At 31.5% G+C, this 13277-nt stretch overlaps 1 protein-coding gene across 1 annotated transcript in view; it reads right to left on the reverse strand.

Moving 5' to 3' along the window:
* The window catches only part of LOC139489676 (3'-5' exoribonuclease HELZ2-like), a 51030-nt gene that overhangs the window by 30417 nt on the left and 7336 nt on the right, over nt 1-13277 (reverse strand). Inside the window, exons 2-9 of the mRNA XM_071276333.1 lie at nt 9560-9688; nt 8915-8942; nt 8409-8609; nt 7827-7985; nt 7174-7329; nt 1750-1789; nt 1017-1228; nt 514-562 (exon numbers count right to left, since the gene is read on the reverse strand). Coding sequence (XP_071132434.1) covers nt 514-562; nt 1017-1228; nt 1750-1789; nt 7174-7329; nt 7827-7985; nt 8409-8609; nt 8915-8942; nt 9560-9675 — 961 coding nt within the window. The 5' untranslated portion in view covers nt 9676-9688. The remainder of the gene's footprint in view (nt 1-513; nt 563-1016; nt 1229-1749; nt 1790-7173; nt 7330-7826; nt 7986-8408; nt 8610-8914; nt 8943-9559; nt 9689-13277) is intronic.

The following is a 13277-nucleotide window of genomic DNA, read 5'->3' on the forward strand; positions in this document are numbered from 1 at the left end:
CTTATCCCTACAAGATACAATAAAAGCAGTGATAAAAAAAAAACTCAGAGCAGTTGCAGTTTCAGACTGTATTTCTACAACTTTTTAGGTACACAAGGTATTCTAGCATTCTAAATAGTCAAGAACATATTTCATCAGATATGGATCAGTTTTTACAAGTTATTAACCTCTTCCACAATTTTACCTTTTTGGTGTTGATTTTGATGACAGTGAACAATTTCCCTTTTGTGTGTGGAGACCGTATATGATTCTTATTTACATATCTTTGAATTGCATCTCTATTTTTATCAGTCAGATGGTTTTGAATTTTATTCTCATGATTTATTAAAACTCTCTTCTCTATATAGAAATGTTAGGTTATATAGCTACTTATTTACTTATACAAATAAGGATTTTGTCTATTAGAAATTAACAAAAAAGATGACATACATGTATATTTTCATCTGAGAGTACTGAAGCACTTTACTTTAAGATGAATTAAAATCAATTAAAATCTTAATTTTAAGTACAAACCTGGTGAAGAAAAACTATCCAAGTCACTGACAGAAGTTGACTGCTTAGGCTAAAAATAAATAGAACAGATTTTGATGAAATTAAGGATGAAAATACAGCTGAAATCATTGATAGATAATTACTTCTGCTTTATAAAGAAAAAAATATTAATAAATTCATTCTGAAGAAAAACAGTAAAAATTACTCAAACATGTAATATCTAATTTACTGTATTCTTCCAAAAAACACACTCCACTTAATCTATTGACAAATTATTTTAAACTGTGTAAATGTCTTTCTCAAGAATTTTACATATAAGTTAAACCTTGTGACAATTTCAATGCAAAATAAGTACCATTACACTCCTCTGTCTACACTTGTATTTTTTTCACATAAAATTTCACATGTATGTCTATGTAACAGATATTCATATGGCATTTTTTCAATTGGTTTTTGCATTTGCTTTACATTACGGTATCCCACAAATAATAATGAATTCTAAATTTACAAATTCATGAAAATACCTTTTGAACATCAAACTTTGAACTTGCTGCAGAAATTTTCTTTGTTAGTGGTATCTTAGGATTTTTGACATTAATGAAAGTACTGGCAAAAGTTTCATCTTCACTGAGTCTATCATCACTGTATTCACTATCGGATTCTGTTGATGTGTCTCCATTCATAGATATTGGAGTCAACACATTTCTGGATGGTGTTACATTCAGATTATTATTTACTGCAATAAAAATGTAGAACTGTCATTTATTTTGATAAAGACAAAATGTACCCATTTAGAACCCTTTACATGGTCAAAACTTTTCAGACACAAGAATAGATAGTTTGAAAAAATACTACAACAGATACAAGATGACGGACAGTAAATGTTTTTAATTTTGGTTATTTGAAAAAAATTCTTATAGTCAAATCACATTGTTGCATTAAAGTTCCAACTATACTGATGAAGAGCCTAGTCTTTTCAATTAAAAAAAAAAAAGAAAACTCACAAGTTACAAAAGGCTGTCAAAATGAGTAAATCCAGGTTTTTCTTACATTTTTTAGTGTTACTTTAACAGTAAGCAAGGGCAACAACTCCTGTATGTCAAAAGCAAAAATCACCATTTTATCAAAAGAATGTAACTCATCAGTTTTAAAAGAAAATTACAAACACACATATCATTGGAAACCATTTTTATCATATCTTATATCATATTAAAGTTTGGTATTTGATTTACCATTTATACTGATCTATTGTCTTACCTTTTTCTTGTTTATTACTTTTATTCTTTGATGCTTCTTTCTGTTAAAAGAAAATGAAATTTGTATGATAAGTGAAGGTGTTGTTCATATTCGTTATGTACTCCTTCTGTAAAACATACATATACATAATAGCGAGCATTGTGCAGTTGGGTATTTTTGGAAAATTCAAGTTAAAAGCTACGAGTTTATATGAGTCTCCATTACTTATACAGAAATTTTAGAATATCTTCTTCAAGGTAAAAATTAAGCAAGTGACTCCAAACATCATACATATCAAGTTTTTTTTAATAATGTCAATATGCTATATTTGAAAATTGTTGCAATTTATACATGTATGTAAAACTATGAATAAATAAAAAGGTTGCTCCATAAGACCTATATCTGAATATTTTTCTTAAAGAAGAAAAATACCAAATTCTGGTAATATATTTTGAAACCCTTATTGCTTGATTTTAATTGTTCACACCGTCTAATATTTATTTCCAAATGCTTTGTATTTTAAAAACAAATTGCAAATTAACTAGTGTTGTCAAATCGCACACTATTGCCTAACCGGTTACTCGGATAATCGTTCGACCGATTGACCGGTTAACTGGTAGTTTAAGTTGGTATTTCAAAGCCTTATATCTTTAATACCCTACACATAGCTATAGGATGTGGTATGAGTGTCAATGTCAAAAAAAAACTTGATCTCGTAGAAGCGAATATGTCTGAAATCGATTATTTTTTCCTTTTCTCTTGTCTCCGAAATTAATGTGGAGTGTTTCAATTTGAAATAATTAAGCATGTTACTCGTACTATCACGTATACATTTAGTACATTCACATTGGTTTGCTTTTCACAATATTTTAGTTAACATTTTGTTTTAAGTATATAAAAGCCTTCCACGACGGAGGTTGCACATTTAGAAGTAGGTCTACACGCTATTAGATCAAACATAAAATAATGAAGTAAATATTGTTACGCTTTGATTAAAACAAACTGTGGAACAATGCTACACAGTTTATAATCATTTGATACAATAAATGTGTAATGAACTGCCTTTCATATGCAGTATTTACCGATTGCACAGTGATGTAACACTGTTACTTTAACCTCGTTAGTTTCGTATATGCAAAGCAGTTAACAGGTAATGGGGCCCTGCACGGGTTATTTGCTGGACACGAGTGTTGTAAGTGAGAAAATATAATAATTTTAAGTTAATGTTCTTTTCAAAATATATTAAAAATGAAAGATTGATGTATGAAATTCTTCAACCATATATAAATGCCCTGTAATATTTAACATAAATGTAGATCACCCCTAGCCAAATTACGAGATTGCACATTGGATAATGATCAATAATTAATTAGCAGGCGTTATTGTTTTAAAAATACACCCAAAATGTAATCTATGAACAATGTTTGAAATGCTATCAATAATTAACACCTTTTGAGATAGAAGATCATAGAATGGTTGTGTTTTTACAACAATCAGCTGATTGACATTTTTATGACCTCGAGGCTTAAAATATAATATATGGGGAACTTTACCTGTGTACACATCGAGGCCTTTTTTATACTCATATAAACACGAAAGAAACTGTTTTAAAACTTTATTTAAATAACACAGAAGTAAATGTGAAATAATAAAAAAAAATATGATGCATTCAAAAACTAGAGGCTCTAAAGAGCCTGTGTCGCTCACCTTGGTCTATGTGAATATTAAAGGAAGCAGATGGATTCATGACAAAATTGTGTTTTGGTGATGGTGATGTGTTTGTACATCTTACTTTACTGAACATTCTTGCTGCTTAAAATTATCTCTATCTATAATGAACTTGGCCCATTAGTTTCAGTGGAAAATGTTAGTAAAAATTTACAAATTTTATGAAAATTGTTAAAAATTGACTATAAAGAACAATAACTCCTAAGGGGGTCAATTGACCATTTCGGTCATGTTGACTTATTTGTAAATCTTACTTTGCTGAACATTATTGTTGTTTACAGTTTATCTCTATCAACAATAATATTCAAGATAATGACCAAAAACAGCAAAATTTCCTTAAAACTAACAATTCAGGGTCAGCAACCCAACAACGGGTTGTCCGATTCATCTAAAAATTTCAGAGCAGATAAATGTTGACCTGATAAACAATTTTACCCCATGTCAGATTTGCTCTAAATGCTTTGGGTTTTGAGTTATAAGCCAAAAACTGCATTTTACCCCGTGTTCTATTTTTAGCCATGGCGGCCATCTTGGTTGGATGGCCGGGTCACCGGACACTTTTTTCAAACTGCTAACCCAAAAGATGATTGTGGCCAAGTTTGGATTAATTTGGCCAAGTAGTTTCAGAGGAGATTTTTTTAAAAGATTACTAAGATTTACGAAAAATGGTAAAAAATTGACTATAAAGGGCAATAACGCCTAAAGGGGTCAACTGACCATTTCAGTCATGTTGACTTATTTGTAAATCTTACTTTGGTGAACATTATTGCTCTTTATAGTTTATCTCTATCTATAATAATATTCAAGATAATAACCAAAAAGAGCAAAATTTCCTTAAAATTATTAATTCAGGGGCAGCAACCCAACAACGGGTTATCCGATTCATCTGAAAATTTCAGGGCAGATAGATCTTGAACTAATAAACAATTTTACCAAATGTCAAATTTGCTCTAAATGCTTTGGGTTTTGAGTTATAAGCAAAAAAACTGCATTTTACCCCATGTTCTATTTTTAGCCATGGCAGCCATCTTTGTTTGATGGCTGGGTCACCAGACACATTTTTCAAACTACTAATCCAAAAGTTGATTGTGGCCAAGTTTGGATTAATTTGGCCCAGCAGTTTCAGAGGACAAGATTTTTGTAAAATATTACAAAGATTTACGAAAAATGGTTAAAAATGGACTATAAAGGGCAATAACTCCTAAAGGGGTCAACTGACCATATCAGTCATGTTGACTTACAGTACTCCGCCATAAGTATTCGTAATACAACAATGGCGGTCACGTCACGGAAGGGTAAACAAGATTTGACCGTCATCTCCATGTCACAATCGGGATGGCAATGAATCTATATATAGATGATCATGTGGAAAAACATGTGGTTGTCATGTGACACGTGCGTAATGACGTCAGAGGCGTCTGTAATTACGTTGTATCTAATGTAAACAAAATGGGTCGCAAGGGAAAAGAACTGACATCTGATCAGAAAAGTCGTCTCGCTGCATTAAATGATGCAGGTTACAGAAAAAGTGAAATCGTCTAATTGACAGGCATTAAACAGAGTACTGTTTACAGTTTTTTGAAGAGGTATGAGCACCGGGGTGATATAGAAAACATTCGGAGAACAGGCAGACCAAAATCCTTTCATGACCGGGACATGAGAAAACTTTCCCGTTGTGTAAAAAAACATCGCCGTAAATCTTTATCTGAAATTACTAATATTTTTAATGAGAGCATTGATCGACCTTTCTCTAAACGAACTGTTGAACGTAAATTACATTCTGATGGGTTTCACAAGCGGTCAGTAAAGAAAAAAATTCGTATCCGTGAGGTCAACAAGAAGAAACGAGTGGCATATTGCAGGGGGAATTTACATAAAACTGTTAATGCGCACTGGAGTAAAGTAATCTTCAGTGATGAGTGCAAGGTAATCATTGGGCAGGATTCTCGTGTCAGTGTCTGGAGAAAGGTTGGAGAAGAGTGGCTAACAGATTGTATTTGCCCTCCATCTCAGCGCAAGTATAGTTTAATGATCTGGGGATGCATCACTTACCATGGTGTCGGAACTATTACTGTTGTTGAAGGTAACATAAATGCCTTAAAATACATTGAAATTATTGACAATAACTTGTGGCCAGTGGTTGTTCGTCATTTTCCAGATGATAACTATGTTTTTCAAGATGATAATGCCCCCGTCCATCGAGCCCGATCTGTTCAAGATTTTCGTAGGGAAACGGGTCTAAAAAGCATGAACTGGCCAGCACAGAGTCCCGACCTCAATATTATAGAGAATTGTTGGTGGGTATTAAAAAGGGAACTGCAAAAACGAACTCAGAACATAAATAATACCAAAGACCTGGAACGTGAAATTCGTGACATATGGGACAAATTAACTGTTACTTACCTGAAATCGTTGTATAACAGCATTCCAAGGAGGATTTTACGAGTAATGAGGAACAAAGGAAACATAACAAAGTATTGAGGTAGGATTTTTTTTATTTTGTAACTTGTTAAATAGTTCCAAGTTTTTTCAGGTGCAGATTTACATTGACTGGTGGCCATTTTGTTTTTACGAATACTTATGGCGGATGACTGTATTTGTAAATCTTACTTTGCTGAACATTATTGCTGTTTACTGTTTATCTCTATCTATAATAATATTCAAGATAATAACCAAAAACGGCAAAATTTCCTTAAAATTACTAATTCAGGGGCAGCAACCCAACAACAGGTTATCCGATTCATCTGAAAATTTCAGGGAAGATAGATCTTCACCTGTTTAACAATTCTACCCCATGTCAGATTTGCTCTAAATGCTTTGGTTTTTGAGTTATAAGCCAAAAACTGCATTTTACCCCTATATTCTATTTTTAGCCATGGCGGCCATCTTGGATGGTTGGCCGGGTCACCGGACACATTTTTAAAACTAGATACCCCAATGATGATTGTGGCCAAGTTTGGTTTAATTTTGCCCAGTAGTTTCAGAAGAAGATTTTTGTAAAAGTTAACGACGACGACAACGGACGCCAAGTGATGAGAAAAGCTCACTTGGCCTTGTAGGCCAGGTGAGCTAAAAATATACTAACCAAATTGCTGTTTCCGGTCAAAAATCTCGTCAGTATTAACTAAGCATATCTAGCTGGCGATTATTTTCTATGCAATTAACCAAAATGCCACTTGTGGGGCTATGCATATAACCGTACAATTTAACATTAGATGAATGGGAAATGGTTTTGTGCAGGAGAAAAGTATGCAATTAACCGAATTATGCTATAAAGCGGTATGCAATTAAGTGGAATCGACTGTACTAATTATATTTCATAACGATCTTGCCCCAAGCTGAGTTCTAATTAATTTTATGTTTTTCGGATTAACAATAGCAATCAATTGATCTGTCAAATTAATCGCGCGACGACAATTTTTAAATAAAACATAACTATTTAATGGTTTCGATTTTTTTTAATATATCAAATCTATTAAAATTGAAAAAAAGTCCGGTTAACGATTTTGGTATTCGGTATTCGGTCGTTCGACCGGTTAACCCTTAACAACACTAAAATTAACCTATCTTTATTTTTGTCCGTACATATGATGAATAGCACACAATTTATTTTTAAATAAGGAATTGTCAAGGTCATAAATGAAACTAATGTCATTTCAATTTACAGAAGAAAACATCTATAAGAATCATGCAAGGATAAATTATTGATTTACAAACCTTTCCAACCTTTACATTAGTTCCTTTCAACCAATCAGGATCAGGTTCATCTCTCTCTGTTATTGTAGAACTCTTTTCAATGGAAACTTGTGTTTTATATGTTTTTGCATGCTGTTCAACAATTTCTCTCAACTCTTCAACTGTTTCTTTGAATACCTGTGTAACAGATACAAAACAATAACGTTTCAAATTTTATCTCTTTTCCCATGTTTTATCATTTCTATATATTACAAGTAGCAAATAGTTTTATTCTAATTCCAATCTACCTACCTTACATGTACCAGACACAAGACAATCATTTATTAAATGGGAGATATATAACTGACATAAAAAAAAATGTAGACAACATAATTGGTAAACCGTTCCTACAGAATAAAATACCATTCCCAGACCTATTTGCACAAATGATTCAACGATTCTGAAAAAATCTTTGCCTATGTAAAAATATTCTAAAAATCGCTGGCTAAATATTTCATACATATGAAACAGATTAAAAGAACATTCCCAAAATTTTATTAAGCACTGATCACACCCAACCATTCATTCAAACTTCTGAAGATTAGGATATTTTGGCACTGGTTATATCTATGACAAAAACATGATCAGAGCCATGATAACTCAAACTTCAGACCAGTTAGTGACTTAAATCTTACACTGGGTTGTTTAAGATAACCCATCTCTGCTACTTTAAGAGCTTCTGCATGTTTTTTCTGTGCCTTTAATCCTAACACTTGTCTGTAGTATGCTTTAATGTTGTTTTCGTTTATACGAATGGCTGATTCACAATCCTGTATAGCTTCTGTGTACATATCCTAAGACAATAGAAAGAAATTTTCAACATTTTAACAGATATAAATGAACCTTTTGTTCGCAGTTGAAACACATGTACTTACACCCTATGAAATTTAAAATGTTGAACTGGTGTGCCTTTTACTGATTACATATGATTTTAACAGAGATAATAGTTTAAACTAAAAGTCAAATAACAGTGAACTTGAACTAAAAGTAAAACTCAGAAATGATTTCACTTGGCTTCAATGTAGCATTTGTATTATGAACAATGTTTTGAAATTCATTTCTTTTATACAAACAGTGCTAGTATTCTGCATGTTCTGTATCGAACATTTTAAAATTTAAAATATATTATTCAGGTAAGATGCAACACAATACTATGTACTGAACTGTTCAACATAAATAGACTTTTTTTCTGAATAGTACATTACAAATCAACAAACCTTTTTAAGACAGCAGAAGGCTCTATTAGAGAAAAGAGTAGATAGAAATTCCTTGTCAACTTCATGGTAAAATCTGGTGCTAAGAATACGGGCTATAAACAATGCATTTCTATAGTGCATCCAGGCAATATCAAAGTGGCCTTCTTTAAACAATATGTTTCCTTCATCTTTTAGATCTTGCATTAAATGGAGTAATGTTCCCTGTTTAAATAAATACAACTAAAATGTATACCTATGATTTTGGATAAAGATAGCAATATGAGAACATACTGAAGAATAAAACTATTTCTTACAGAACCCTGAATTTGATACATATATCTTATTTTCACCAATGAGGTACATACATGTATATATATCATGTTGAAAACTTCAGTTTTCTTCTATGTGAATCACTTCCATATTTCAATCCTTTTCAAAATATGCTTTATGTAGATAACTTTAAATGAGATCGTTCATGTTAAAGATTTAATATTTTCTCATTTATCATGCATGTACCATGTACTTACCTTAGTAACTCGTGGTTCTTGATCCACCCTGAAACACAAAATTAAATGCGGTATTTTAAAAAATAAACACATATTATGTTTATCATGTTTGTATTTTCTTCAATGAACATATATATTAAATTTCTATAATCAATAAAAATGTGATTTGTGGACTTTTTATTAAACATATTACCTAAAACATGCAATTAATACACCATTTCTAATATGATGTGTACAATTTTTGTAGTGTACAAGAACATTGAGTGTAAAATATAATTTGAGAAAATGTATGTAACTGCTACTTTAATTCTTCTACGGTTTATATTTTCTTGAATGAACAGATGATTATATTTTTATAATCAATCAATCATATCAATATGTGCACATAAACTCACTGAATAGGTTGAAGTTCTATTTTGGCATCAAATTTTCTAGCTTTTCTGTAATTCTATTTATGTGATAACAATAATATATTTCTATTTTTCAATTCAACACCATTGTGTTGTAAAATATTTTAAAAGTAACATGAAAAACAAGCACCCTTTTATTAAGTTCTTGACAACCACAATTTTTTATCAGTATTCACATCTCAAATTTCGATTTGAAGTTTTGTAGCAGCTTCCACAAACTTCTTTTTTCACCAATTATATTTCATTATTCACTTACACTAATAAATCCCAATACTGGCTTATCCTTTCTCGTCGATCCTCTCTTTTTCGAACCTCATCAAAATCTGTGGGAACATCTCCAGCATAAACACCATTAGACCAAGAAGGATCCATTGTCCTTACAGGTCTGAAAATCAGAAAAAAAAATAAATACATGTACATGTATCAAATGAAAAAATATAACTCATAGACAGGCTTCTGTGACAATATAACAAACATCAATCTGGTTGGTCCGTATTTGTGTGTATATATGTGTTGGGCACACCCCAAAACACCACTAACCCTTAAAAAAAACGGTAATGTAACACAATAAAACAATGAAAATGATTAAATTAGGTTAAACTTAATCCTATTCCCATGTTTTTCACATTTAAGTGATGTTAAAATATAGATAATCAAAATTTTAAAAAAACAATGCTTCTGGATAAAGCAATCTTTTTTTCTGGATTTACCTCGCCTGTATGAGGGTAGTAATGGGGGTACCTTCATGCCAAATGACATTAACGATAATTCTTAGTGCATAACAATAAAATGCAAACTTTCTTTTAGACGATGAAAAATCAGTTAAATTTGACGAATCATGCTATTTTTTCCCCAAAAAAATGGCATCTATAATTATTTGAGACATCTGACACCATTAGACCAAGAAATATCCATTGCCCTTTACAGGTTTGAAAAAAATACACACACGTACATGCATGTATCACATAATATTTTAACCAATTGACGCCCGACGGTAAAGGCCATTACCACCCTCCTGTATTATGATCTTTACCAGGGGTTGACACTAACTTTTGTAAGCACTAGCCTGCAGGGCTAGTAAAAATCATATTCAACTACCCCTGTTCTGTGTCAGGTAGCCCGGTGAGTGGGCCAACGGCCCACGAGTTCGCTGGCCATAGGCCAGCGAACTTGCTAGGGGGGCCTGGGGGCATGCCCCCCCAGAAATTTTTTGAAATTTAGATGCAAAATCCTGCATTCTGAGGCCTTTTAAGAAGATGTTTTCAGTCTGAAAAATAACTATTTCATACTTGTCATCTTCATAAAAAAAAAAAAAAAAGAAAAAAAATGAACACCAAAGAAATCTAACGGCAGGAATTTGTTTGTCAAAACTTGCATTTTTACTGTTAATGAATTGATTAAAACATTTCAATGATTGCTAAATTATTTCCCTTTTTAGGGACAGAAAAAAATAGCTACACTATGAAAAATTGTCCCTTGTGACATATTTTTAAAAAACATCCATGAAATTATGTCATTATATATATTATTATTCACTAAGGGGGACACTATTTTATAGTTTAAAAATGTGATATTCTGTCCCTGAACGAAATTTCACAGATGAATTGTGAAATATAGTTCAAGAAGACACAATTTCATGGGAAACTTTTTTTGCTTACAAATAACTCATAAAATAAAATAATCAAATTAAAAAAAACCATTTTTTTTTATTAATTTTATTTACATAAATAAGTTGACTTGTCCCCTATTTTACTTTTGGTTTCTGATGCGGAGTCTTCATGTTCCAACTGATTTGTCTCTAGTCCGAGATTACTCTGACGTCCAACAACTGTTTTGCCAGACACGCTAGGGCCGTGGGACGAGCTCTGACGTCCCACGGCCCCAGCTTGTCTGGCAAAACAGCCGTTAGACGTCAGAGTAATTTGTCTCATGACGAGTTTTAACCTTGTTCTCGTTAATGCATTATGACATGCATACATCCCGATACGTGCAATGGACGCTTTCTGATACCAATGGCTTAGCAGGGATGGGGTAATTAAAAATGTAATGGTAATTAAGTGTAATGCATTACAATTTTCCATGTAATTGAATGTAATGTGTAATTGAGCATTTTTTTAATTACATGTAATGGTAATTTAATTAATTACATTGAAAAAAGCATGTAATGCTCAATTACTTTTGAATTACATTTCAATTACATGTACCTTTTATGTTGTTACAATTAAGGATTTGTGTTTAATAATATAAATTGTAAAATAATAAATATTTTTCAAATATTAATATCAATGCTTTTTTAATATATGAAGTCTGTAACTTATTCTGAAGATTTTATATCATTTATTTGACCTACAGATTTTTTTTAATAGTCTTATAATTTAAAAAATGTTTTTAAAGGGAAACTTCGCAAAAAAATGAAAATTTTATATTATGTTTATTTGATATAAATAATCATATATTAATTAAAATTATTGTTCAATTCTTCTAGATAAGTGATTAAAATAAAAATTAAAATCCCACTATCACTTCTCGACTCATCGCCATTTTGACGGTATCTCCGATACAAATTGTCACGTGATGAGTATATTTGAATAAAATATCTGAATACCACAAAGCCAAAAAACAAGCATGGCATATCGTATATTCAGTATCAAAATGACTTGTCAAGCGTACGGATGTTCAACTCGAAATTCACATGGCATAAGCTTACACTTTTTCCAAGATCCTGCAAAAAAGAAAGAGTTGTACCAGACGTGGATGATTAACCTCAACATATTAACACCAACCAACTCACAACAAGTTCAAGAAAGTGTGTGCAGACCATTTTGAATCATCTTGTTTCGATGGAAATTTGATAGTAATTATGATTTTTTTCTCATGAATGTTTTTATTGCTATTTCGTTCCAAGCCTGGTTGAAAGGAAATTGTCAGATTAATATAGTTCAGTATTTCTGCATTCATGCATTAGTAACAGATTTTGTTGTTTACAAGTAGAAGTTTAGTACACGGATAAAAAGTCACAGACAAAAAAATTGTTGAATATATATATACAGGAAAAACATCTTCAAATATTATATAATTTATTACATTTATTACATTTATTACATTTTAAGATTATGAACTTGTTTACAAGCCTTAAAAATAAAAAGATATTTGATTTCAATCATGCAAAGGATATATATTTCTAGGGACAATGAAGCCATTTAAGGTACCTAGCCACTTTGGCATTTTGATTTTATAACAATTATTTGATGTCATTCATATTTATTTAATAAATTCTGTTTAAAACTTGGTTTAAAAATAATATTTCAAGAACAAACCAAAAAAGAATTAATTAATTTACGTTTTCTCGTTTAAAGAAAAATAAACTCGAAACTGAATTATGACGTTTTGTTCTGTGTCTTTCTGTCGTAAATTCACTAGTTCAATGAAGTATATATTTTTTAGGTGCAAAAAAACTTATGTATACATAAAAAATTACTTAAAACATTTAAAGGGTCATTTGTTTAATATAATAATGGTTTAAAAATAAGACTTTATTTATTTACATGTAGTATAATTACAGATGCTGTTTACCCCCCCCCCCCCCCTCCTTTTCCATATTGTTCCATATAAAAGGTTGAAGAGGTGATAGGTAGATGGGAGCATATATGTCTTCCCCGATTCGTGTGGAAACTTAATAGATCTTACCAACCCCTTGTTATGCTTCATATCTGTCTACTAGGTCAACGAAGTTGCGTAGTCCTACAAGTTAAGGCTGAGCAGTTTCGGGATATAAAATGTCGACAGCTAGGCTAGCGAAGTTTGTAATGATTTATGGTCAATCGTAGTAGACTGTAGGAGTATTTTTTTCTTTCTAAATTTATGATAACAAGATAATAGATAGGAATACATCTAGTGGGGCGAACACTAATTTGGAAGTTGTAAAAGCATAAATATATTCTTAATGAGATTAAAAGGTATCTGTAGTGGCTTTA

The sequence above is a fragment of the Mytilus edulis genome, chromosome 9, assembly GCF_963676685.1.
Source record: "Mytilus edulis chromosome 9, xbMytEdul2.2, whole genome shotgun sequence".
Classification (NCBI taxonomy): Eukaryota; Metazoa; Mollusca; class Bivalvia; order Mytilida; family Mytilidae; genus Mytilus; species Mytilus edulis.